This window comes from Perognathus longimembris, chromosome 16, assembly GCF_023159225.1.
Source record: "Perognathus longimembris pacificus isolate PPM17 chromosome 16, ASM2315922v1, whole genome shotgun sequence".
Classification (NCBI taxonomy): Eukaryota; Metazoa; Chordata; class Mammalia; order Rodentia; family Heteromyidae; genus Perognathus; species Perognathus longimembris.
The window spans coordinates 47,521,331-47,545,299 of NC_063176.1; the positions used below are offsets into that span (position 1 = coordinate 47,521,331).

Sequence of the window (23,969 nt, forward strand, 5' to 3'; positions counted from 1 at the left end):
AAATGAAGGCAGAACTTTTCTGGACCTTGTTTTGCATAATTTTTCTACAACCAATACAACTGTCATCATCCAAAAATAAGCAAATCATGTCATAGCTTCAGTATGCCTGCATCTAGCCTTAACTTAGCCATGGAGAGAATACTAGGATTATACTCTGAAGATATTTACCCTTAGGTATATAATGCCAATGCAAAGTATCCTTCAGTTTTCCCTTTCATCAAATCAGTTTGACAAGAATTTTGTGTATTTCCTACATTGTCCAGCTCTGTCCTTTGTGGAACAAAGGACACACTACTGTCCATCTCCACATAATCTCTTCTTTACACTAACCTAAGAAGGCAAAGTGCAAAGTCCCTCTGTAAAATGTCATGCAGAGAAAGAGCCATAAGCTATAATGTTCCACCTTGCATAACACCCTGGTTGATGTGCAACTCTAACTTGCATCTACCCTCTGGTCCTGGATAATAATTTACAAGATATATGAAGTAATGGACCATCCAGAGAAAATGTTGCTTTCTCAAAGATCCCCAAGTATGTATCTGGGTGATGGACTGCAAAGACTCTAAGGAAGATTATTGTCTTTAGAGTAAATAATACACTTTCTCCCTAAGTCTCACAGCCTGTATTTAAATGATTATTCATAGGTGTTGTGGGAGACATTAAGCTTTAGCTTGGCAATTCCCAATGTAAAATGGGTAATGTTTCAAAACCCTTGTTTATGTGTCACCTGCCCAGAAACTCACTGTTGCCTCTTAGATTATGTTTCAAATTCCCAGGCCAACCCCCCAAATCTATTTATCTCATCATCCACCTGAAGAGCATTCAGTGACACTCTCTTCCATTTATAACATTGTTCCTGTGGGGAGATGTCTGCTAAATTCCCAGACAAGTGACATGCAAATACATTTGGAAATACATGAGAAGTGAATGAAGTCAGTATTCCCAGGAATCTGAATCTTTTTGTTGTTGTTGTTTGTTTGTTTGTTTGCCAGTCCTGGGCCTTGGACTCAGGGCCTGAGCACTGTCCCTGGCTTCTTTTTGCTCAAGGCTAACACTCTGCCACTTGAGCCACAGCGCCCCTTCTGGCCGTTTTCTGTATATGTGGTGCTGGGGAATCGAACCTAGGGCTTCATGTATGGGAGGCAAGCTCTCTTCCCACTAGGCCATATGCCCAGCCCCAGGAATCTGAATCTTATTATTCCTAAGTATACATTCCAAAAATTGAGCTCCACCCGCTAGCTGCTTATGAAGAACAAAGAATGTTGGCCTCTATTATCAAGAAAGAGGTTTTCAGAATCTGAAGTGGCTCTCATAGCCTCTGATACCTAGATGAAACATAAATATGTTTTCAGAAGACTTGACATTGAATCTGAAACTGCCTGACGTCTCATCTGTATTTCTAACTTTTCTCCTACCTCCTTTAAATGTATATTTTACTTAGTATTTGTTTTTGAAAGGCTTTAAAGGGGTATATCAGAAGACACATTTTCCTTTTCCTCAGACACTTAAAATCGAATATGTTTAAAGATTCAAAATCCAAAAAAAATCCTTCTGGATAAGAAACAAACAGTATCTTTTTATTATTTAAATATAAAGGATTTTTTTATTTAAAAAAAATCTCATTTGTTTTGTCAATTCGTTCTGCTTAATATTCTTCAGCCCGGTCCACTCTCAATTATCCATGCTAAGCAATGGAGATCAGTGGCTTGGATAATCTAAAACAGCAGACAATTTTAAAAGCCCTTGTATTTGGCCCAGGCATACTTTACAATCAAAATCTGATTATCCACACTAATGAAAGGAAGGACAGGCACCTTGAGAAAGATCCGAAACCAAGCTAGATCTGCTGAGCTGGTTTCTGGCACATCAAGGAGAAGGAAGACCAAAATATATTACAGTGGGAGGGAAACAAAAACAAAACAACAGAATCCCTGTCGCCAAAACCAGGGACCACGCAGGCCATCCACATTACAGGCGCACGGAAAATACCCCTCCTCACATCTGTCAACTTAGAAGTGTGGAGTTTTGCTGCAACACCCCCAGATAAGAAGGAATGTTTTCTGTGCTACTCCAAATAGTTTAGGAATAGATGGTTCGCAGGTGCCATAAACCTCTTTTGGGTGTCTGCACACACACCCAGCCCCTCAATACACTACAACGTTCAGTCACACACTTGGAAGAGTAGCATAGAGGATAGAGGTGAGAGAAGCAACATGACAGAGTAAAAAAAAAAAGCTAGAGCTCTGAAGTGAGGACATTTGTATCTTTGTCCTCTGCCCGTCGTTATTCATGCCAATAGTCAGATGTGCATTCAAGCAAAGAGAACAGTGTGTGCAAAGGTACAGGGGCATGAAGGTCATAGCATATTTAAAGAACGACATGTGCTTCATTTTGGTTAAAGAATAAGATACTAATGGAGAAGAAGCAAGGGAGGAAATTGGAGATGTAGTCAGAGAGAGAAAAAAATCACAGCTTTTCTACTATGTGAGAAAAAAAATCTATAAAGGGTAAAAAGACATTAATATTTTAATGACTATTGAGACAGACTGAACACTTACATCTTATCCAGAACTTCCCAAGCATTTGGTATTCATGAACACAGTAGTCATGATAGGTACTATTACTGCTCCTATTTTACATATAAGGAAACTGAGGCCTTACACATCTCCCAAGCTGAGAGGTCAGTCTCCACATAGCTTAGAGGTAGGAGAGTCAGGATTCACACTTGATACATATGGCTTCAGCTCTCTGGGTCTCTTTTGTGTGTATATTTCAGCACTGGGGCTTGAAATGTGGGCCTGTGCTCTTGCTCATTTTATATGCTCACAGCTGGCTTTCCACCAGTTGGGTCATAACACCAATTCCAACTTTTTTCTAGTTAATTGGAGATAAGAGTCTGTCAGATTTGTCTGTCTGGGTTGGCTTTGTGTGTTTCTCAGATCTCGGCCTCCTGGGTAGCTAGAATCATAGCGAGAGCTGCCTGCCATAGCTTTTATGATCTTTTTCAAAGATATAAGATCATCAGTATTGTAAGACACCATTCTAGATGCAACATGCAGAAGAGAGCAAAAGGAAGGAGGAAGGAAAAAAAAGAGACTTTATGAAGACAAGGGAAGATCAGTTACACAATTATAGAAAAAGTGGAAATTATGGGGTGGAAAAAAAAGGGTGAAATCAAAAGAACCAAAGGGAGAAAACAAAAAAGTAATTGGTTAAATTATTGGCTCACAGCTGTAATCCTAGCTACTCAGGAGGCTGAGATCTGAGGATCACGAAGCAAAGCTTGCCCAGGCAGGAAAAGTTGCTGAGACTCTTACCTCCAATTAACTACCAAAAAAAAAAAAAAGCTGTAAATGGAGCTGTAGCTCAAGTGGTAGAGTGCTAGCCTCATGCAGAAAAGCTCAGGGACAGTTCTCGGGCCATTTAAACCCCTGGACGAACACTAAAAAGGGTTGGGGGAGGGGGAATTGTGAAGAATGGACTCCTATGAGTTAGTCCCTATTTCTAGCTGGGGGACTTCTGTGTTAGCCTAGGAAGGATCTCTTTACTTGCATATAGTGAACTTTGTTGGAAAGCAATCTTTCACTGATGGGTAGGCCCAGGAAAGAAGAGCACAAGGATTTCCTTCTTCAGGGCAGTGCTGGCATATATTAATCCAAAAGTGCAAATGTTCTAACTTAAATGATTGATTTAGTGCTGACAAAAGAACTCATGTACCAATATGTAGGCTGATATACAGAACCCATACTTCAAATGTGTGTGTGTGTGTGTGTGTGTGTGTGTGTGTGTGTGTGTGTTATGTATGTGAGCATGAGAGCACTGGTCATGGGGCTTGAATTCAGGTCATCATCTTTTGCTCAAGGCTAGTGCTTGATTACTTGAGCCAGAACTCTACTTCTGGATTATTTGATAGATAATTGGGAGATAAGCGTCTCACACACTTTCCTGCCCAGGCTGGCTTTGAACCACGATCCTTAGATCCCTGTTTCCTGAGTGGCTAGGATTACAGGCATAAGCCACTGGCACCCAGCTAAATAAATTCTTGAGATACAGTGACTTGTTTCTTATTGCTCAAGGTTAAATATGTTGTCTAACTTTTCTTTATCCATAAGCAACTATAGAATACTAGACAAGGGAAAAAGAGCATAGGAAGAGGAAACTTACAGAAAATGTGCCTTATCAAGAAAAATGTTAACCCTTATCAAGAAAAATGTTATGCCTTATCAAGGTTTTTGTAAATGTCTTAATAAAACCAAAGCAGTTTTTTAAAACATTCCTATAATGGTGAAAACAAAGGCTTGTGTTCATATAGGTCTGTAAACCTGTAAATAAAGGTCAAAAATGCATAATCAAAGCTTGAAATCCCACTGTGGCTGATTATTTTGGTTAACTTGTTATTGTTGGTGTCTTCTTAATACCCGGCAATTGCAGAACATTGTATTTCTTTTAGAATATAAAAGCTGTTTTTTCCCTAGACATATGTGATAAACATCCACCCTGCACAGACTTCGTGATACGAAAGAAAGACCAAGCAGGCAAACAGACATTATCAATAAATAGCCACATACATCAGTAGTGATGTAGATGTAGTAGATGTGGTAGATACTTTTCAGCACTGCCATAGAGCCAAGCAGGACACAGGGAAATGCAACCTATGAATAATAGCTGTATTCAGAAACAAAGGGAGATATAATTGTGAAGATGTAAATGTCACAGAGCAATTGACCCCAGGTACAGATACAGAGACATGAGTGAGACCTGCTTGGTCATACTCATCCCTTTCCCTATGGATTTTCTGTATGGACTCAATATTTCTCTTATCAGCGTGTCTGAAATTCCATTAATTACACAGTATCTCATTTTCTTTGCTCAGATTGCAATAAGAGAATGCCATGGACTGGATGCTTACGCACCACTGAAATCTATTTCTCACAGTTCTCAAGGTGGGGACTGAGGTCAGGGTGTCAGCGTGGTCAGGGTCAGACTCTGGTGAGGGCTCTCTTCCTGGGTCACTAATGGTTATCTTCTGGCTATGTTCTCATGTAGCAAGACAGCAAAGTCAAGACTGAGCAGAAGTCCATTTGTGAGGGCTTCATCCTAATGATCTAATCACCTCCCAATGGCCAAACCTCCAAATGTCATCTCATCAGAGACTGGGGTTTCAATATATAAACTGGGAGGTAATGAACCACATTCTAAAATACATAGGACTAGAAAATTTCTGGAAGCTGGGTATATTAGTGATAATAAGGAGAATAATTATGGTGAAAAGAAGAGGGAATTCATTCATTAACTTTGAATAATATCTCACAGTTTATGAGACACTTCCATATATTAATGCATGTTAATAAAGACATATACATAAATTAATACTATACTAAGGTCTTTATTTATGCTAATAAAGACTTACAGTTCAAGATGGGGAATGAAACATACATATTTAATTCTTTTTTCTCTCACACGGCATTGAAATGATAGTAAATTATAGAAGGAATCCACAACTGAGCTGAAAGCTTTAAAAAGGTCCCAACAGAGTACCACATTTACTCAAGTACAACAAGAAAATAAAAGGGAAATAGGATCCATTTGCCTGAGAAACTAAAGCAAGGCATTGCAACATAAATTCATCTACTGAAGACAACTGGCAAGGGCTAAGATGTTCTCCTAGACAATTGCCAGGTGAGCAGGTGCAGACAGAAGGGGACTCAGCCTCAAAGGAATCATCATGGTAATTACTTATCTCACTACTGTCATCTTTGCTCCTCCTCCATGAATAGGACATGTATGCCACCTTTACCACCTGTTGATGTCCCAAGCAATATAACATGAGAGACACCTAATTAGGATGAATTTTATCACAGTAAATAATATCCAATCTTGGAATTGCTAGATCAAAAACTTCATTTAATTTTCCCAAGCGCCAATGACTCATGCCTGTAACCCTAGCTACTCAGGAGGCTGAGATATGAGGATCATGATTCAAAGCCAGCCCTGGCAGAACATTCTATGATACTGTATATCCAATTAGCCAACAAAAGGCCAGTCTATAGGAATGGCTTAATTGGTAGAGTGCCAGCAATGAGTTCAAAAGCTAAACAGATTCCTGAGTTCAAGTTTTAATACCAGGATAAATAAATAGTTAACTTTTTATTAGCATTATTAAAGATATATAAAAATAACAACATCCAGAAAATAAAGCATGATGCCCTAAAATGAAGCAATTAATATTTTGTCCTATATATTAGAAATCTCATTGCCACAACTAAATATTTGATAGAGAGGTTGAAAAACAGGATAAATGCAACAAATGTCCAAATACAGCTGAAGTACAGTCATATGGAAGAAAAGGTTGAGAAATTTAACCTAGATAAACAGCACAAAATGTAAGAAAAGGTCTTCAATATTCATCCCATGTGCTTTTAAAAAGAGACAGAAAGACCTGCATTAGGAATTTTTCAGGAACAATATCCTAGTCTTAGAGAAGTTAAATCATTCCATTCTTCAGTAGTCCATAAATAGAGTGTGATATAGTCCAGATGTGTACCATTCCAGAGACCAATTCTGAATTATTTTTTTGTTATTATAAAGGTGATTACAGAGCCATGGCTGAATTTTAATCAGTATGCATATTGTAGACCGAAGGGTGGTTTCTGGCTTATATCTATTCTGATTGGTCAACACCAATGCAAATCTCATCTACATATATTTACCTTTGACAACTGATTAGTTAGTAAGTGTATATTAGTTGATGAAAATAAGCATCTAATCCTTCCCTTGGCCAACTCCTTTGCCATTATTAACTTATTGATATGGTCATGAGAATTGGCAATTTGAGGTCATCGTGGATTCCAAATTTGAAACTGGAAAACTGAAGTAAGGTTTGTATCTGTCATGTCAGCTTTTAAACCATGACAAATTTTATGAGTGCATGCTCACTTCCCTTCTTCCTTTGCTCTTCTATGCCAAAAATAAATGACCATACTTTCAGTTTTGTGTCTACTCTTTCTTTCTTAGGTGATTAAGAAAGTTGGTAGTGCTCTAGAAGAATAGCAAGGTCAGCCAATAGACCAAAGCCCAAACTGAATGTTTAATCCAAAGAGCTTAGCAGAAAATAAGAAGGGCACACATCTGAGATTGGTTGAGTGGAAAATAAAAGGTAAAACAATGTAGAAGTGCTTGTACTGGCGGTGACAGCAAGTAGGTGAAATGTGCCTCCTCACAGGTGTGTGGATGTACTGAGTTTTTAAAGGGAGAAGAGAAGAAAACTATCTGCATAAAATCATGGTAAACATGACCTAAAACCAACTCAGACAACTGCCCTGTTTGTTCTTCTGTAACTATAACTTGAAATTCCTTAACTGCTAGCTTCTAGGCAAAAAATAGCCAAAGGTGTGCCCCAGTTTCTGCTAACATAAATCCAAAGTCAAATTTAAATCAAAAGCAAGAATTATATTGGCATCCAGTGCAGTATGAAGGTTCCTAACAGCATTCATAAAACCGGGGCCTTTTCCTCCTTAAGAATCACAAACTCAGGTCTTGCTAGGAAGAATTAATGGGATAGTTTACACTGGGCTGAGGATTTGTGGGACTGTGCAGAGCACATTTACCCCTTAGGAGCCTTTCCTGAAATCATTGGGAGTTACAAGCTCTTAAGAGCCATTGTATTGGGTTCTAAATGTCATTTTCCTAGTTCCTCTGTGGCCTACACAGAAAAGAAACAAAATACTCATGAGATATTTATTGTTTTTCTGCCTTTTTTCCAGCTAGCTAAGAAAGGGACATTGGGAACTTCACAAAGGGTTAAAAATCATGGGATCTTTGTTATATTAAAATATGTATTGTAACACTTGAGTATATCCAATGATAATTTGCATTTTCTTTCCTGTCTCTTAGTCTAACAAATACATTTTATAGGTTTTACAATGCTCTTTAAAACTCACCTAAAACACATCATTTTCCTCCTGCTTATTTATTTATTTACCACTTATTTATTATTTATTTATTTGATTTATATTGCATCTTCTTCCAAAAGGCTCAAGGCACCATGAAGCCAACTGTTATATAATAAACGTTAAACTCTTCTTTAAAGCCATAAACACTGAAGTAGGCAAAGGAGATGCAGAGGCATATGAAAAAGTACAGGAAGAAAGCAAGTAGTGAGTCTGGTAAAATACACAACCACACAGTAGTTTGAGAAGCCTAGGAATCAGATAGCCATGTCCCATCCTATTCAGTGAGTCCCATATGCAAATACTCTGAGACTGTCCTACATTCCAAAAAGAAAAGAAAGAGCCAATGTAGCTCCATGTTCATACAGAATAACAGAGGGTTATGCTAGTGATTGCTCAGAGCTCCTAAGACAGTAACTGAAAATAAATATAGCTACACAGACAAACAGGTTTTAAAACTTGTTAGGAAGTGATATGGGACAATGCTTTCACAGTTTGAGCTTTGGTTTTGTTTTGTTTCTTAGTTCTCAGCTCTTCTGAATGTCTGTGAATTCTGAAAATTCTACAAGCCTGGGTGACACAGAAATTCAAAGAGTCTCAAAACAAAATGTGATAGGCCAGCATCAGCTTATAAAGCCCAGGTCACATTTGTCTGAAAAGTCATGTGTTGACTTTCTGCATTTCAAATTCAGGCAACTCTCCTAGCAATTGTTGATAGAACTAATCGAGAAGAAAATAGGAAGAACGTATAGTCAAAGGAAGAAATGATCATTCTCACTATGTGGAGAAGACAATGTAACTCTCCTTATCAGTACAGAGTAGACATGAAGGTTGTCCAAAAGAGAAAAAAAATCAAATTATTAGCATTAGTGTATTTATATCAGTGTTTAGTGAGACCACACATTCTTGTGTTCCACTTACATATGCTAACCTAGACCAGATCTACAGAGGGCATGACCTCTGTCCTAGCTTACAAATAAGGAAGAAAATATGATCTATGTAAGTTATTTCTCTCTACTCCTCTGATAAGAGTTTATGCTAGGATTCAACCAACAATGTTTAGCATGAGAGACAATAAACATGGAAAATCATTCTGATAAAGTAGGCTCATATCTTTTGATAGAACACATTGGTTCCAGTTTCCCCCTGGAAGCTGTTGCCTGCTTTCCTGTCCTTTATACTATCTCTTTGGGGGGGAGGGGGTTTGACCGATTAAGAAGATGGAGCCTGGAACTAGTGGCTCATGCCTGTAATCTTAGCTATTCAGGAGGCTGTGATCTCAAATTCATGATTCGAAGCCAGCCTGGGCAGGAAAGTCCATAAGACTCTTATCTCCAATTAGCCACCAGGAAAGTGGAAGTGGCACTGTGGCTCAAGTGGTAGAATGCTAGCCCCTTGAGGTGAAGAACTCAGTGACAAGCCCCGGCCCAGTTTTCAAGCCCCACGACCAAAACAAACAAACAAACAATGAAAATACAAGAAAATGGAGTCTTTCGTATTAAAAGAGCTAATATTTGCTCCAACTATCCAAATTTTCTTCTGATGTCATTTAATTACCACTTTGGTTAAATTTATATGTATTATTTTTACAATGACCTACAACCATATTTTGGTCCAATATTTTAATTTTTATACTTGTGACATGCTTTATAAAACTCAAATTTCTAAATTAATATTTTTTGCTGACCTCAAATTAACTTTGGGATTTCACAGTTGGGAATTTGTCATATCTCAAAAGCAAACCTCTCCTTTTCAAAAGAAAGATATTAAACTAATTTAGCTTATGTGATATGCTAATTTATGGGAAGGCTTGTTAAATAACTTGTGGTGCTTAACCTTCTTTTAGTTATACTTGAATTCATTTTTTACTGATATGTGTTTCAGAAATTATGTGAAGTGCTCACAAATCTAATAGACTCATATACCACTATCATCCTCCTACTTCATACTTTAAAATGTAGTATACAAAAGAGACATGATCAAATGTCCTGTTGATAGCAACATTATTGTAATTGAATCTCACCAGCTCTTTATCCATGCCCCTTTTTAGGTCTTGTCATTCACAGATGGTTAATTGCTTACTCTGGAACTTTCCTGGGCAACTATAAACCTGAAGTATTTCATTCTCAAGGAGATTCATGGAACTGACTAACAAATGAAGGTTTCAGAAAACCTTAGGATCAAACCACTGGCCTGGGTAAGAATTCCAAGCATTCTAATGAAGAGACTGACTGCTTCATAAAGCTGCTACCTCAAGATCAGGAGAAACACTAATACATTAAGTATCAAAACACTGACTTGGCAGATTTTCATGCTAAGTCAGCCAGTACTGAAATTATTAAGACATGAAATTTGAACTCCATAAGACTGACTGAAGTCAAATTACCTATGAGGACCTATATAATAACCATGCAACCTAACACAATTGAATGAACATAATTGGCAAAAGGATGTATATCCAATGTTAAGCACGGACACACAGAGAATCTGGGTGCCTATGTGGCTATTAATAAGTTCTTAAGTCTTTCACTATTAAAAGTTGGCACTACGTGATTTATCATGAAAGAGATGAATGGTGGGAAATACTGGTCAAATGACAAAACTGCTTCAAGGTTTTGTAACTTGCTTGGTTTATCAAATGCTTATCATTTAGTATCATTTCAAGACTCAGATATATTTTGTTTAATTGTTACTTGTGGTACATGATGTTTTGAGTTTGTGGCTTTCTGCTTACTAGGTGGGTGCTCTACCACTTGATTTACACCTATAGCTCTGTTTTTGCTTTTTTTTTTTTTTTTTTTTGCAAGCAGAGTCTCAAGTTTTCACCAGGCCAGTCTTAGGCCACAATCTTGGTGCCTATGTCTGCAGCAAACGGGAGACATTAGCCAGATGCCCATTATTAGTTGAGACGGGGGCAGGGGGCAGGATTTTACTTCTTGCCTGAGCTGGCCTTGAACCATGATTCTTCTGATCTCTACCTCTCAAGTAGCTGTGATCACAATGTAAGTCACTACTTGAGTTCAATTGCCATTTTCAGTGAATATTTTCCAGTTGTACAGAATATTTCTACGTCAGAAGAGTGAATGCCGAGTAAGTGAAAAAATATTATAAAATACATTTCCTTTAGGAGACATTCCTAGAGAATTCTCTAGAGGTAAAGGTATCTATTCCACTGTAAAAATTGTGAAACAGTTACTGCAAATACAATGATATTCATCATAAGGTTATTACTTTAATTGTTAGTTAATTGTTTCCTTTGCTGTGCAAAAACTTTAATTTTGTGCAAACCCATTTGTTAATTCTAGCTCTTATTTCTGGCGTTATGAGACCCCCAAGTCTTTGTCTATGCCTGCATCTTGATGTGTTTCCTCTAAATTTTCCACAAGTGATTCTGGAGTTTCCAGTGATCCATTTTCAACTGAATTTTGTACAGGGATCTACTTCCAGTCTTCTACATATGGATATTCAGCTTTTTCAGCAGCATTTGTTAAAATTAGATGGCTGTAGACATATAAGTTTATTTTGAGCCTTCTGTTCTATTCCATTGGTCTACATGTCTGATTTTGTACCAGTTCTGTGCTTTTTTTTTTTTTTTTTTTTTTTTTTTTTTGTCAGTCATGGAGCTTGAACCTCCAGGCCTGGGTGCTATCCCTGAGCTCTTTGTGCTTAAGGCTAGTGCTCTACTACTTTGAGCCACAGCTCCACTTCTGGCTGTTCTGATGGTTAATTGGAGAGAAGAATCTCATGGACTTTGCTGCCTGGACTGCCTTTGAACTGAAGTTCTCAGATCTTAGCCTCCTGAGTAACTGGAATTACAGGTGTGCACCGTGAGTGCCTGTCTGACCTTTTTTTTTTCCTATGTTAGTTTTTGTTACTTTTCTTAGTATAATCTGAAATCAAGTACATCTCCAGCATTGCTATTTTCACCCCCTCCTGAGTGCTTTCGTTATTTGAGGATCTTTCGGGCTTCCATCTGAATTTTATAATTTCTATTTTTATTGAGAATATCATTGAAATTTTGATGAGGATTGCACTGAATGTGTAGATTGCTTTCAGTAATGTGGCCATTTTCACAATATTAATTTTGAACAAGAACACGGGAGGTAGTTCCTTCTTTGAACATCCTTTTCAATTTCATTCTTTATTGTTTTATAGTTTCAATGTACAAGATTTTCATTGTCTATTATTTTCATAGTCTATTATGAATGGGATTTTTAAAAATTCATTCTCAGTATATTCACTATACGTGTATAGAAAAGTTACTGCTTTTTGTATGTTAGTTTTGTATCCTGCCACTTTTCACGTAATATTATCAGATCTAAGAGTTTTCTGGTGGAATCTTTAAGATCTTTTAAATGTAAGATCATATCATCTGCAAATAGGGATGGTTTGAGTTCTTCCTTTCTTATTTATGTTCCTTTTATTTCTTTTAGCTTGTCTTATTTCTCAGGCTAAGAATCTGAGCATTATATTGATAAGAATAGAGAGACTCAACACCTTGTTTTGTTCTTGATCATAGAGAAAAACCTTTCAATATTTCCCCTATTTAAGGTGTAATGCTGGCAATAGGTTTGTTGTATATAACTTTCTGTGTTGAGGTATGATCCTCTCGTTTCTAGTTTCTTCAGAGCATTTGTCGGGAAGGGATGTTGGATTTGTCACAGACTTTTCTTGTATCTCTTGATCGTGTGACTTTTGTCCTTGATTCTATTTATGTATTCATTGCATTTATTGGCTTGCATATGTCAAACTATTTTTGCATCTCTGGAATGAGACCATTTTGATCATTATTTATTATCTTATTTTTTTTAAAGTTCTGTTAGCAAGTATATTATTAAAGATTTTTGCATCTATGTTTACCAAGGGGAAAAAATAAGGTTGTTAGTCAAAGATAACAATCTATTGCCTCCTTGGTCAAAGGTATTACTGATTGATAGCAATCAGATTCACTAGCATCATTGGAATGCATAGATTGTCTCCTTCTGGAATAATTACTGGAAGGTCTAGCTCCATAATAATAGAAGCTTGTGTATCAATCACTCTTAAATTCTGACATGACCGGGAGGAGAAGATTTTAATGAATTCTGCCCAGGTACATTTTCACTAGTTAAAAGCAGCCCTTCATTCTCACAAACTGAGTACAACAGACTGTTCACAAACTAGAACTCAGAGGTTTGGTCTTTCAGAAACAGCACAGAGGGCCCTTGAAAACCATTGAACTGTATAGCCAGTGTTCAGTTTTATATCTTAGAGACACAACTTTCAACTCTATAGAGACCATCCAGAGAACTGGAACTGTATGACTGTTATATATCTCAACCAACCAGGGAAGTTTACCCAGAAAGAGATGGTACCCAAAATGCAGGTATCTTTCCTAAGACTATGTGTCAAGATTTCTGTCACCATACAAGCCCTTCATCTTTTCCCTATTTACTGCTGTCTTAATCACTTACTATTCATTACAGAAAAAGCCGTGGAACCATTATCTGTGAATGGCTTTAGCAAATGCTTAGCTCTAACAAGAATCTAGAATAAGTATTTGGTTTGTTGGCTGATGATCCCAAATCAGGACTCATGTGTACTTTTGCCAGGGGCCTCTCTGTGTTATCAGTGAGAATAACCCTGAAAACCCAAAGAAAGAATGGAAAGCTATCCTTGGTGTTGTAGACTTCACTGCTACTTGATCTCTACATATGCTGAAATCTGTCTCCTGATCCTTCTCATTATTAATTACCACCAAATCCTGAAAACCTCTCTATGTGATATGTGATCTAGCTATCTAATAGTACCCTTTATCCATAAGGAATATCTAATAATACTTGGGGGGGGGGGAACATCAGCCCTTCCCAATCTGTGCTACTGAAACAGTGATACTGACACCAACACAGCTACTGAGTGACAAACAGGAATACAATTTATATATCACACACTATATAAACCTGATTTACATTTAGGTGTAGCAGAGAGAGAGAGAGTGTGTAAACTTTGCCGCACTATTAACAATGAGACAAAATTAAGGATAGAGGAAGTAACTCCATCTGGAATTTCCAATTTAATACTTTTGAATTATAGCCAACCACACCCAAACCATGGCAACTGAAGCCGGATGATAGAGAATGACTATACTGCGCTTGCAAACAGCTGCTAGTCAAGACTTGGAAATTACCAAACCAGTAATGTTCAGAAAGGTCAGGTTTTACTCTGTGGTTGTTACCCTTGAAACTCGGTGTCTAAAAACTACAATAACTTACCTTTCTCACTGGCCTCTGTTTAGGAGTTAAACATTTATAACTGAACTTAAACAGATGTAACTGACCTCTGCTCCAAGGCCACTCCATGGTCCTCTTTTCCAACAACCCCCTAGTCCTCCACAAGGGCTGCAGACAATTAGAGTTCTCTGTTGTTCCTTGTCCCTGCTTCAGATCTTGCTATTTGACCTGACTCACTCCTACCTTCTAACAACCTTTGCTTGAACATTATTATAAAAACAGAAGTTAGTTTCAACCTAGAAATAGGTGACTAGAAGTCAGATTCTGCTGTGGGAAGGTTCCAGTGGCATTCTGGGGTATGCTGTCTCAGTGACAGAAGACTGGCAATTGTATGGAAGTTAAAGCTAAAAAAACAAAGTAGGAGCAAAATCTTGGAGCCAATAAGACATCCTAAGTATTCAGACAGATAGAAACCATTCTATAAGTAATTCAGAGGGAGAGAGAGGATGAGAGACAGAGACAGAGGAAGAAGTAAAAGGAAGAAGAGGACAAAGAAGAGTAAGAAGAAGGAGTGGAGGAGGTGATTGCGGTGGGGGAGGAGGGGGAAGAAGAGGAGGAGGAGGAGGAGGAGGAGGAGGAGGAGGACAGGAGGAGGAGTAAGAGGAGGAGGAGGAGGAGGCTAAACAAAGACAGGAAAGGGAAAAGAAAAGGAAGGAAAGGAAAGAAAAAAGGAAGTTGAAAATTATAAGCAACATCAGTTGTTCTGGGACCAACCTTTATGCCATCGCTGTGTCTAGAAATAGCCTGCCTCTCCAAAATCTGTGTTATTCTCATCCTTTAAGTTTTACAGAAAATGACATTAATTCACAGAGTGCCCTTTGGCAACCCAAACTGAAAGATCTCCTTTTACAAGACTCTTCTTCATAGCATTTACTATAAGCAGTAACAGCCCCATTGACTGATATATTTGTTCATGTATCACTCTTCTAGGGGTGTTGTAAAAAAAAAGTACCCCAAAATCAGTGATTTAAACAACATAAATGTATCCTCTCTTTACTACAAAGGCTAGGATGCTCAATTCCAAGGTGTCCATAGGAACATGTTCTTGCTGAGACAATGAGTAGACACCTTCCTTGCATCTTCCTGGTGGCTGGTGGTTCTTGGTCTCTGGCATTCCTTAGCTGATAGCTGTATCACTCCAATCTCTGCCTCTGCTGTAACACAGTATTCTCCTTGTATTCTGTCTGAATCCAAATAATCTCCTTGTAAGAACATTGGTCATAGTGAATTAAGAGCCAGCTGACTCCAGTATGGTTTCAATTTAAGTTAGCTAATTACATCTTCATGTGGCTATTGTTGGCCTTCAGAACTGTAAGAGAATAAATATGTTACAAGCCTCACAGCTTGTGGTCATTTGTTACCCTAGCTCTAGAAAGCTACCGAAAGAAACTCTTAGCTTTGTTTAACTCAGGATTTCACACAAATATACGGCCAAATAAGCATTTCCTCAGCTTTTCCCAGTGGCAGCTATAAACAATCCTTCATTCCTCAGAGGGGCTGGGAAATCTGTTTTAGAAAAGTTAAATCCAATCTTCCTATTCTACAGATTAACAAATTGAGACTTGGGGAGTCTAATGTTACCTCAGTAATTTAAAGATTATTACAAAATGTGTGTCCCTTTGGAGACATTCCTAGAGAATTGGAGGATAATGGATTCATATTCTCATTCTCATTCTCTCTCTCCCTCCCTCCCCCACTCCCCCTCCCTCCACCTTTTCCCCTCCCCCTCCCCTCCCCCTCCCCCTCCCCCTCCTCCTCCTCCTCCTCTTTCTCCTCCTCCTCCTCTCTGTCTCTACTCTCCTCTTTATCTCTCTGTCCTTCTGTCTAGCTCTGTCTCTGTCTGTATGTCTCTGTCTCTGTCTGTCTTTCTGTGTGTGTGTGTGTGTGTCTGCATTGTATTGTTCCAGCAAATAGACTAATGTGTTCCTTTTTTAAGGGGGTTGAGGGAGCTTATCATCAAGAAACCAATCACAAAAGCACCTGAGTCCAACGTAAAGCAATGACTTGGATAAGCTTCGATTGAGTGCAAATAGCATCACAGCTGATCTGCATCCTGCATCCCTCTGCCCCTGTAGCAGGCTTCTTGGGGCTGAAAAGGGGGCATCCTTTCATTTCTACCAGAGAAAACTCTTCACTGCTTTTCTTCTCTCTCTGTCCCTTCACCCCACCCTCTTCCCTAAACACCCAGAACCACCTAGCCAACCCCGAAGCAATCCCTCAGGGCCCTTTTCCTACCTTCTACTTGGTAGGCTGCAGTGGCTGCTCCCCATCCAAATCCCACAGGGAAAGCCATAGTCCACAAGCCAGCGACCTCACCGTCACTTCTAGGGATCTCGGCAGCCTCTGAGCCGCTGGGTGGCTGTGTAGCCAGTCAGGAACTCTCCCTCCAGACCAGAGACCCGGAATCGAATGGACTCACAAACAAGGGGGGCAGGGAGCAGACTGAAGGATGACACCCGAGTGGCCACAACCTGGACAGTTGTGCAAGTGACTGCACAGGAGGAGACTTGATGCTGTTTTCTGCCAGCTTTTCCTGAGTCTGAACACGGTAGAGTCAGCCTGGGTACTAAGTTAATCTTTTCCTTCTTGGAGTAGCACAGAAACTTTTTAATTTTTTTTAAGTGACGTAATTTTACTTGAAATTTTACTTAGCTAGTTCTTTCCAATGCCTGATCCCTACTCCCTAGAGATAGCCATTTTAAAACTGTTTTTTTTTCTGGTAATTACTTACAGAGTGTTGTAAACATTGTCTGATACTGTCACTTGCTAAGATTTTTGTTTTAATTTTATGTATCTTCATTTCTGGGTATAAGTAAAGTATCTAGAGCCCCTCCCTCTCTTTCTCTCCCCCTCTCTCTGCTCCTCCACTGCCTCTCCTTCCTTCCTACCTCTCACCTTCCCCTTGCACTCCCTCACCCCTCTTCCCTTTCCTTCTTCTGCCCATGCCTCCCTCTTCTCTCTATCCATCCCACATCCATCCAAAAATACGTTTTGTTTTCTGATAATTAAATAGTTTGCTCTAGCCATGCTTACATGCAACTTTTTTATTTTCTCTGGCATTAACTATCTGATCTTTGTAGTTATTTAATTTTTCTACATCTACTACAGAATCATTTCCAAGCATTCCAACAGAAGTGTACATCTCCACAGTGTTGAAACAACTCTGTGTTCCTGCTCCATTCTGCTCTGTGTCTATTTGAAGCCCTTCACAGAATCATCCCGTCATATCACTCAGACTTTGCCTCCCCCAGTTCTTTATCTTTCTCTGTTTTTCTGGGAGAGAAACCCTCACCTTCCTGATAAACAGGACATGCCGATAAACAGTTCAGAACCTTCTAGCTGGGGAGCTATCTTCAGTCTCGTGTCATATTTGAAACACAGGTTGCTTACCATTGGATTTTATGATCGGAATAATTTGCACTCCAAATATGAAAGGCCTTGAGCTCTGGTTCTCTAGCTCCCGGGGTGGTTATTGAGAAGTCTGAAGACAATCTGAGGCCTTTTTAGCAAACATGCTTTGTGCCCTCGCTCTCCCCCCACTGCCTCCCAAGCTTCTGTGTGTGCTGTTTGAGTGTTGGTGGGAGACCTCCCTTGCTTCTGCTGAGTCCACACTGGATTCACCACCGTGATGCCGCGTGCTGAGCTCAGAGCCACCAGACAGGGGTCTGTGCTGACTCTGCCTAACCTTTGCAGCTTTTCTGTAAATCCAAAGTTGATCCAAAATACTAATTTCTTTTTTTTTAAAGACTGTGAAGAGAAGATTTGGGCATACTTGTGAAAAAAAAGTTATATATTCAGTTTCCCCCAAGTATGAACCAAATCCTCCTACGTTATGTAATGACAGGAACATAAGGTTTATAGACATATATCCCCTCCGCTGCATCTAACCCTAAGAAGAAAGAATACATTAAATAAGAAAGGAGAAGAGGAAATGTCACTTAAGACAATGAAAAGCACATGTTTGGTGAAATACAATTTTTTTTAAAGATCAAACTGTTAAGTTTAGCCATTTGAGTTACTTAGTTCCTAAGCAATCTGTAAACCAAATGGAAAATTGTATATACAATATTTTATTATGTAACACTAGATGGCAGTATTGTAACTTTTTAGGCTCACAAGTGGCAGGAGGATTTGATGTTAAAACTTGGGTGTTCCACCTGTGCTGTGCGCCCCGGTAACCCCTCACAAATTCCTGCTGCCCACATACCCTAGATGCTTCCTCCGGAAGAACGACCATGCCTTCCAAAGTTAACTCAACCGAAATGGCAGGTTTGCTCTTTCTCGACTCTGGTTAGATCTTCTAGTATGATCCCTAGATTTGCTGTGTGGGGGAGCTGTTTAAATTCTTTATAATAATGGAAACTAGCCCCATGCTTATAACCCATGCCTGTAATCCTAACTACTTAAGAGGCTGAGATCTGAGGATCCCCATTTGAAGACAGCTATGCAGGAAAGTCCATGAGATTCTTATCTCCCAATAAGCAACAAAAAGCCACAAGTGGAGCTGTGGCTTAAGTACTAGAGTGCTAGCATTGAGCAAAATAGCTCAGGAATAGCACCTAGGCTCAAATCCCAGGATTGGCAAAAAAAATAACAATAGTAATAGTGTTAATAATGGTGACTGTCATAGAGCTTTTTATCTTTAATGTGGGAAAGACATATGTATATGTATAAAACATATTTACTATATTAGAAATTAAACCAGATTTTTAGTATAATTTGATTATTATTAAGGTACTGTACAGAGATGATACCATTTCAAAGTCAGGTAATGAGTATAGTAACTTTTTAGGCAATGTTACCTCTTCCTCTATTTCCCTCAGTTTCCCGTTCCTGTCCCTGCATACAAACTGCATAGTTCAAATTCCACATTACATATATACTGAATTCCAATGACTGCATGTGTTCATCCTTTCCGACCAGAGGAACATCAAAATGGAGAGACAAAGGGTAAAAGATGAACCAGTGCAACAGCAATACTTACAAGACGGTATGCTGCAAACCAACTGTACAACTCGGGGGTAAGGGATGGGGAAGGGGAGAGCTGGGAGAAAAATGAGGGAGGAGGTATCACTTTTGATAAGAAATGTACTCACTACCTTACATATGAAACTGTAACCCCTCTGTACATCACTTTGACAATAAATAAATAATTTTTTTAAAAAACAGCAAAAAGAAACTCCACCACTACCAACTATAGTAACATAACCCATATTTCTATTTCCTGAAACTTCAGACTTTTTTTTACGTGTTTATTGTTGGCTTAGTCTAAAACAGCAATGAAAAGCTTTATTTAGCTCAAGAGTGGCACTGCTTTACCTTTTTTCAAATCTCTATGGAACCTGGCTTAGTGGAAGCCCGCCGTGCACTTCTGCTTCTCGTTTGATTTGTTGTCACTGGAAAACCCTATTCTCCGCTCAAAAGAATAAAAGATGAGAATGAAAAGGGAAACTCTTGTGTTAGCATTACTATGAAAATTGAAATGAAATTGTTTTAACCTTGTGAACCCCCCAAAAGGTCTTGAGGCCCCCAAGAAATCCCTTTAAGAACTTCAGCGATCCAGGACTGGGAATATGGCTTAGTGGTAAAGTGCTCGCCTCATATACATGAAGCCCTGGGTTCGATTCCTCAGCACCACATATATAGAAAAAAGCCAGAAGTGGCTCTATGGCTCAAGAGGTAGAGTGCTAGCCTTGAGCAAAAAGAATCCAAGGACAATGCTCAGGCCATGAGTCCACGCCCCAGGACTGGCAACAAAAACAAAACAAATAAGCAAAAGAACCTCAGCGATCCAGGTACCCTCTTCCAAGCCCTTTATAGTACCAAGCATGGTTACACGCCCACCTTCAGCCTGCCCACCTTTCACAGACCTCATTTCACTCATCAAGGCCCGATGGCTTTATCACATGAACCGACAGCTATAAACAGGCAAGAAACAATTGCTGTATTTCTCTAATCCCTTTATACAAGTTGATTTGTGACCTCGTGGCACTGTCCAGAAAGACTGGCTGAAAATTTAGTTTGTTATTATTTGGATCCCCTATACTATACTGCAGGAGCATACAAGAAAATTGAGGTTTTAAGCCAGGTGCCAGAGGCTCATGCCTATAATCCTAGCTACTCAGGAGGCTAAGATCTGAGGATCATGGTTCGAAGTCAGACTGGGCAGGCAAGTCCCTATGAGACTCGTATCTACAATTAATCACTCAATAACTGGAAGTGGAGCTGTGGCTTAATAGTTTTAAGAGCTGAGGGACAGTGCCCAGGTCCAGAGTTCAAGCCCTATGACCACCACTAACAACAACAACAAAGCAAAGAAAAATTTGTTTTATGAAGACCACATTTTAAAGCATGCTCAGTGTTACTTTTCTCCAAATTTCCCTATCCTCTACAACCATTTGCACCAGTGGCGTGCACATTTGGTAGTTAACACCAAGATGCCCACCCTCTGAACCTATCCTGGTCCCTTCAAGTCCACTTACTAGTGTTGTAGTAGTTGTTGTTTGTAGTACTAGGCTCAAACCAAGGGTCCTGCTTACACTAAACATGTCTTCTACTGCTGAGCTATAAGCCCAATCTAGTGGCTATAATTGGGGCACAGGAATTTTTTCCAAAAGGTATAAATCTGATGTCTTATCCTCAAATACATTCATCATAACCACACATTAATCCTTTGGAGATCCTGCCAAGTTCCCTGTTATTCATGATCGCCACCAACCTCTGTCCACTTCCTAAGCTGAGGCTAAGTTATTTACATTATGATTCCCTTTACAGGTGTGCTCTTTCTAGAAGTCCAAGTAGAGTGAAGAGGCCATCAATTCTGAACTCTTCAGGCTTTAAAAAAAATCATGAAGAAATCTGTTTCTTTACATGCAAAACTTTTTGTTAGTGGTTTTTTGTTTTTGTTTTTTTAAGTTAAGATTCAGCCCCATTAGTCCTGACTTTGACTCGCCTCGTAGAATTGTGGAGATTCCAAAAATGGATGTCCCCATGTGCCTTTGTAAGGAGACAGTGCATTTCTGAGTGCACATTTGTCTGTTTGTAGTAAAGATGCCTGTGTATTATAGCCGTCCTGATTCCTTTTCCATCTGGGCCTGTCACTGGATGAGGAGTGAGGGAGTTTCCTCAGCTTCCCAATTTCTATACCAAATTCAGAAACTTGAGACTCACACATAAAAAGAATTTCAAGATGTCTCATAAGAATGACAAACTCACAAGATGGGAGTTTTAGCACAAATTTGTTTTGGTATACGAGGATAAGGGAGAGAGAAATTGTAGTGTTGGAAAGAAATATTTCTTGTTCTCCCTGCAGGAAATGGGAGTAAATGCTCAAAATGGTGGGTTTTATATGTGTTCTTTATACTTTCTAAGCTACAAGAGTCACATGTGGTCATGCTGTATAGTTACTCCTAATCATCAGACAATAGTTCTGGTGGCTAAGATGGGTATTGTCTGTTATTCTAAAACAGGAGATGCACTCACAAAACAAAGGAAGGGACACCAGATAAATTTAGACACTTCTCTTGGCCAAATATGTCTTTCATTTTCTGTCTCTCTACCCCTTTGAGGGTAACATCTCAAAAAGAAAGGCAGGTGTAGAATGGACCAAGTCTATTTCCCTATTCATGGAACCTGACGTCTAAAAGAAGGTGGTGGGCGGATGCTAATGGCTCTGTTTTTTAAATTGTTGTTCCAGGTTACTTCCTGGCTCTCATTTCTGTGTCTAGTGCTTTTAATATTTATTTTTAAAATAATATAATTTTCTTTGTCTCCTCATCTATCTGTCCCACTTTAGACCCATTTACATGAGGTTTGTCAGTTCCTTGTATACAATGTCATCTCATGACTGTCCTTCAAACTAGACAGAACTGTGTGACCATTGAAGGTTGGTTCAGGAAATCTGCCTATCCAATCAATCAGTCATGCTTCATCCATATCTAAGTTATCATTCCTCTTTCATCTCCTCACAGGAAAATCAGGCTGTAGTGGAAAACAGCAAGGATGTAGGAATTACAAGATGGAAGGAGCCTGGTTCCCTGTATCTCTACATAGAGCAAGGCTCAGTGCCAGCCACCCAAATAACCTTTTGACTGGTGTGAGTAACACACATGTTACTTTGAATAGTCACTGCCATTATTGGAAGAGCTGCTGATAAATACACTCCTTGAATAATAACTAGACGTTTTGAAGCTCAGGAAAACGTTTTAATGGCTTTAAAGTATTTTCTTTCAACAATGGGGCCTCTCTGTGAGATCATGTCTCTGGAAGAAAGGAAGTGGAAAAAAAAAGTGAAGGAGCACTCAACAACAGAGACAAAGCACACTGAAGGGCAAATCCATCAGCAGTTGTTTGTACAATAGATTATCCAGCTTGATTTTTTGCATCTGCCAAGAAAAATCTAGTCAAATTTCGATCTAAGAAGGCACATTTTCACAAAATACTTTCCAATCCAAGTCCCTGATTACTACAAGTCATTGGCTCTTTGAAATTTTTCAATAATTCTAATTGCAATTGTACACCTACTTCCTATGAGGTCTCCTAGCTTATCAAAAATGCCAATGTTATTGCTTTAGGCTGGAATTATATAAACGCATTGTGGTAATACGAGCTTCTCACGCATGAAAAGACAAAACTGAATTAGTAATAACAATGCTCTCAGTTCCTAAGTAGACAAAGTCTGTCAAAACATGAGTGAGGAAGGAAATCAGTAATAAAGGGAATCCTTGATTTTGAAATTTCTAACTATTATTATGTGTGGTATACTTGTATAGAAGCAGAGGCGGAGATTTTATTAAGCTAGCACACCCAGGATTCAGTTTACATACCTCTGGATAACAGAATCTGATTTTCCTTTGTGCATTTTCCCTGGCCCTATGCAACCTAAATACTTCTAAATGCTTCTGTAGAACTGACACTAAGCCCCACCCAATAATTCACTGGCCCCAGGGACTCACTGAAGTCCATCTTCATGTTTCCTTTCATTAGTTACAAGAATTGGATTAGACACACACATAACACTCATTTCAAACAATAAGACAGGAGAGAGAACCCATCACAGTCTCTGGCAGAAAAAAAAAAAAGGAACATTTCTTATTCTCTCTATTGAACGCCATGGTCTTCCTTAGGGGAGAATTTTTTGGCACTCATTCTTTAAATATGAAGAAGACCCACCTTGCTTGGGATATACAGAACAGATGGAAGAAAAATACTGTTTGAGATCCTATTACTTTCTTTCATACTTCAGGCCAGTTTGAGTTAGGTTTTCTGCTTATGGCAACCAAAGAATTCGAACAATGTGTGTGTGTGTGTGTGTGTGTGTGTGTGTGAGTGTGTGTGTGTGTGTGTGAGTGTGTGTGTGCATGCACGTGCATGTACTTTATATATATTTTACCTTGAAGAAAGTGAGTTTAAATGGCACAGGTTCATTTATACATGGGTGTTAGTTCTTTCTTTTGTTTGTTTGGTTGGTTTGGAGATTCTCTGCAATTTGAAAAAAAAAAAAAACTAAACAAAACCAGATAGCATGTAGCCTTGAAAAAAAATTAAGAAAAAGTTGTGTATCTCAGAATGCCTTAAAACATATGGAGACAAGTCCATTTTGTCATTTACTATTATTTATGTGCAATATATACCAATCTGTTATTTTCTTTAAAAAGTAAATATTCCCAAAATTTACCCACAAAACACAGAATACTGTTCACAGTCAAAGGAGATATAAAAAATAAATGAATAAATAACAGAATCAAATCAT

The 23,969-nt window shown here is 38.8% G+C and overlaps 1 protein-coding gene and 1 long non-coding RNA gene across 3 annotated transcripts in view; one reads left to right on the plus strand and one right to left on the minus strand.

Moving 5' to 3' along the window:
* Positions 1 to 16,754, minus strand: part of LOC125364721 (cytosolic beta-glucosidase) — a 100,646-nt gene extending 83,892 nt beyond the window's left edge. Inside the window, exon 1 of one of the 2 annotated variants that reach the window (XM_048364365.1) lies at positions 16,454 to 16,751. In XM_048364365.1, the coding sequence (XP_048220322.1) occupies positions 16,454 to 16,511 (58 nt within the window). In that variant the 5' untranslated portion in view covers positions 16,512 to 16,751. Of the gene's footprint in view, positions 1 to 16,453 lie in introns of both variants that reach the window. The other variant, XM_048364366.1, reaches the window with a different exon arrangement.
* LOC125364722 lies at positions 9,408 to 20,232 on the plus strand. Its single transcript, XR_007213561.1, has 3 exons — positions 9,408 to 11,172; positions 12,827 to 14,442; positions 20,222 to 20,232. It is a non-coding gene; the product is annotated as an uncharacterized LOC125364722 (long non-coding RNA).
* Positions 20,233 to 23,969: the final 3,737 nt, after the last annotated feature.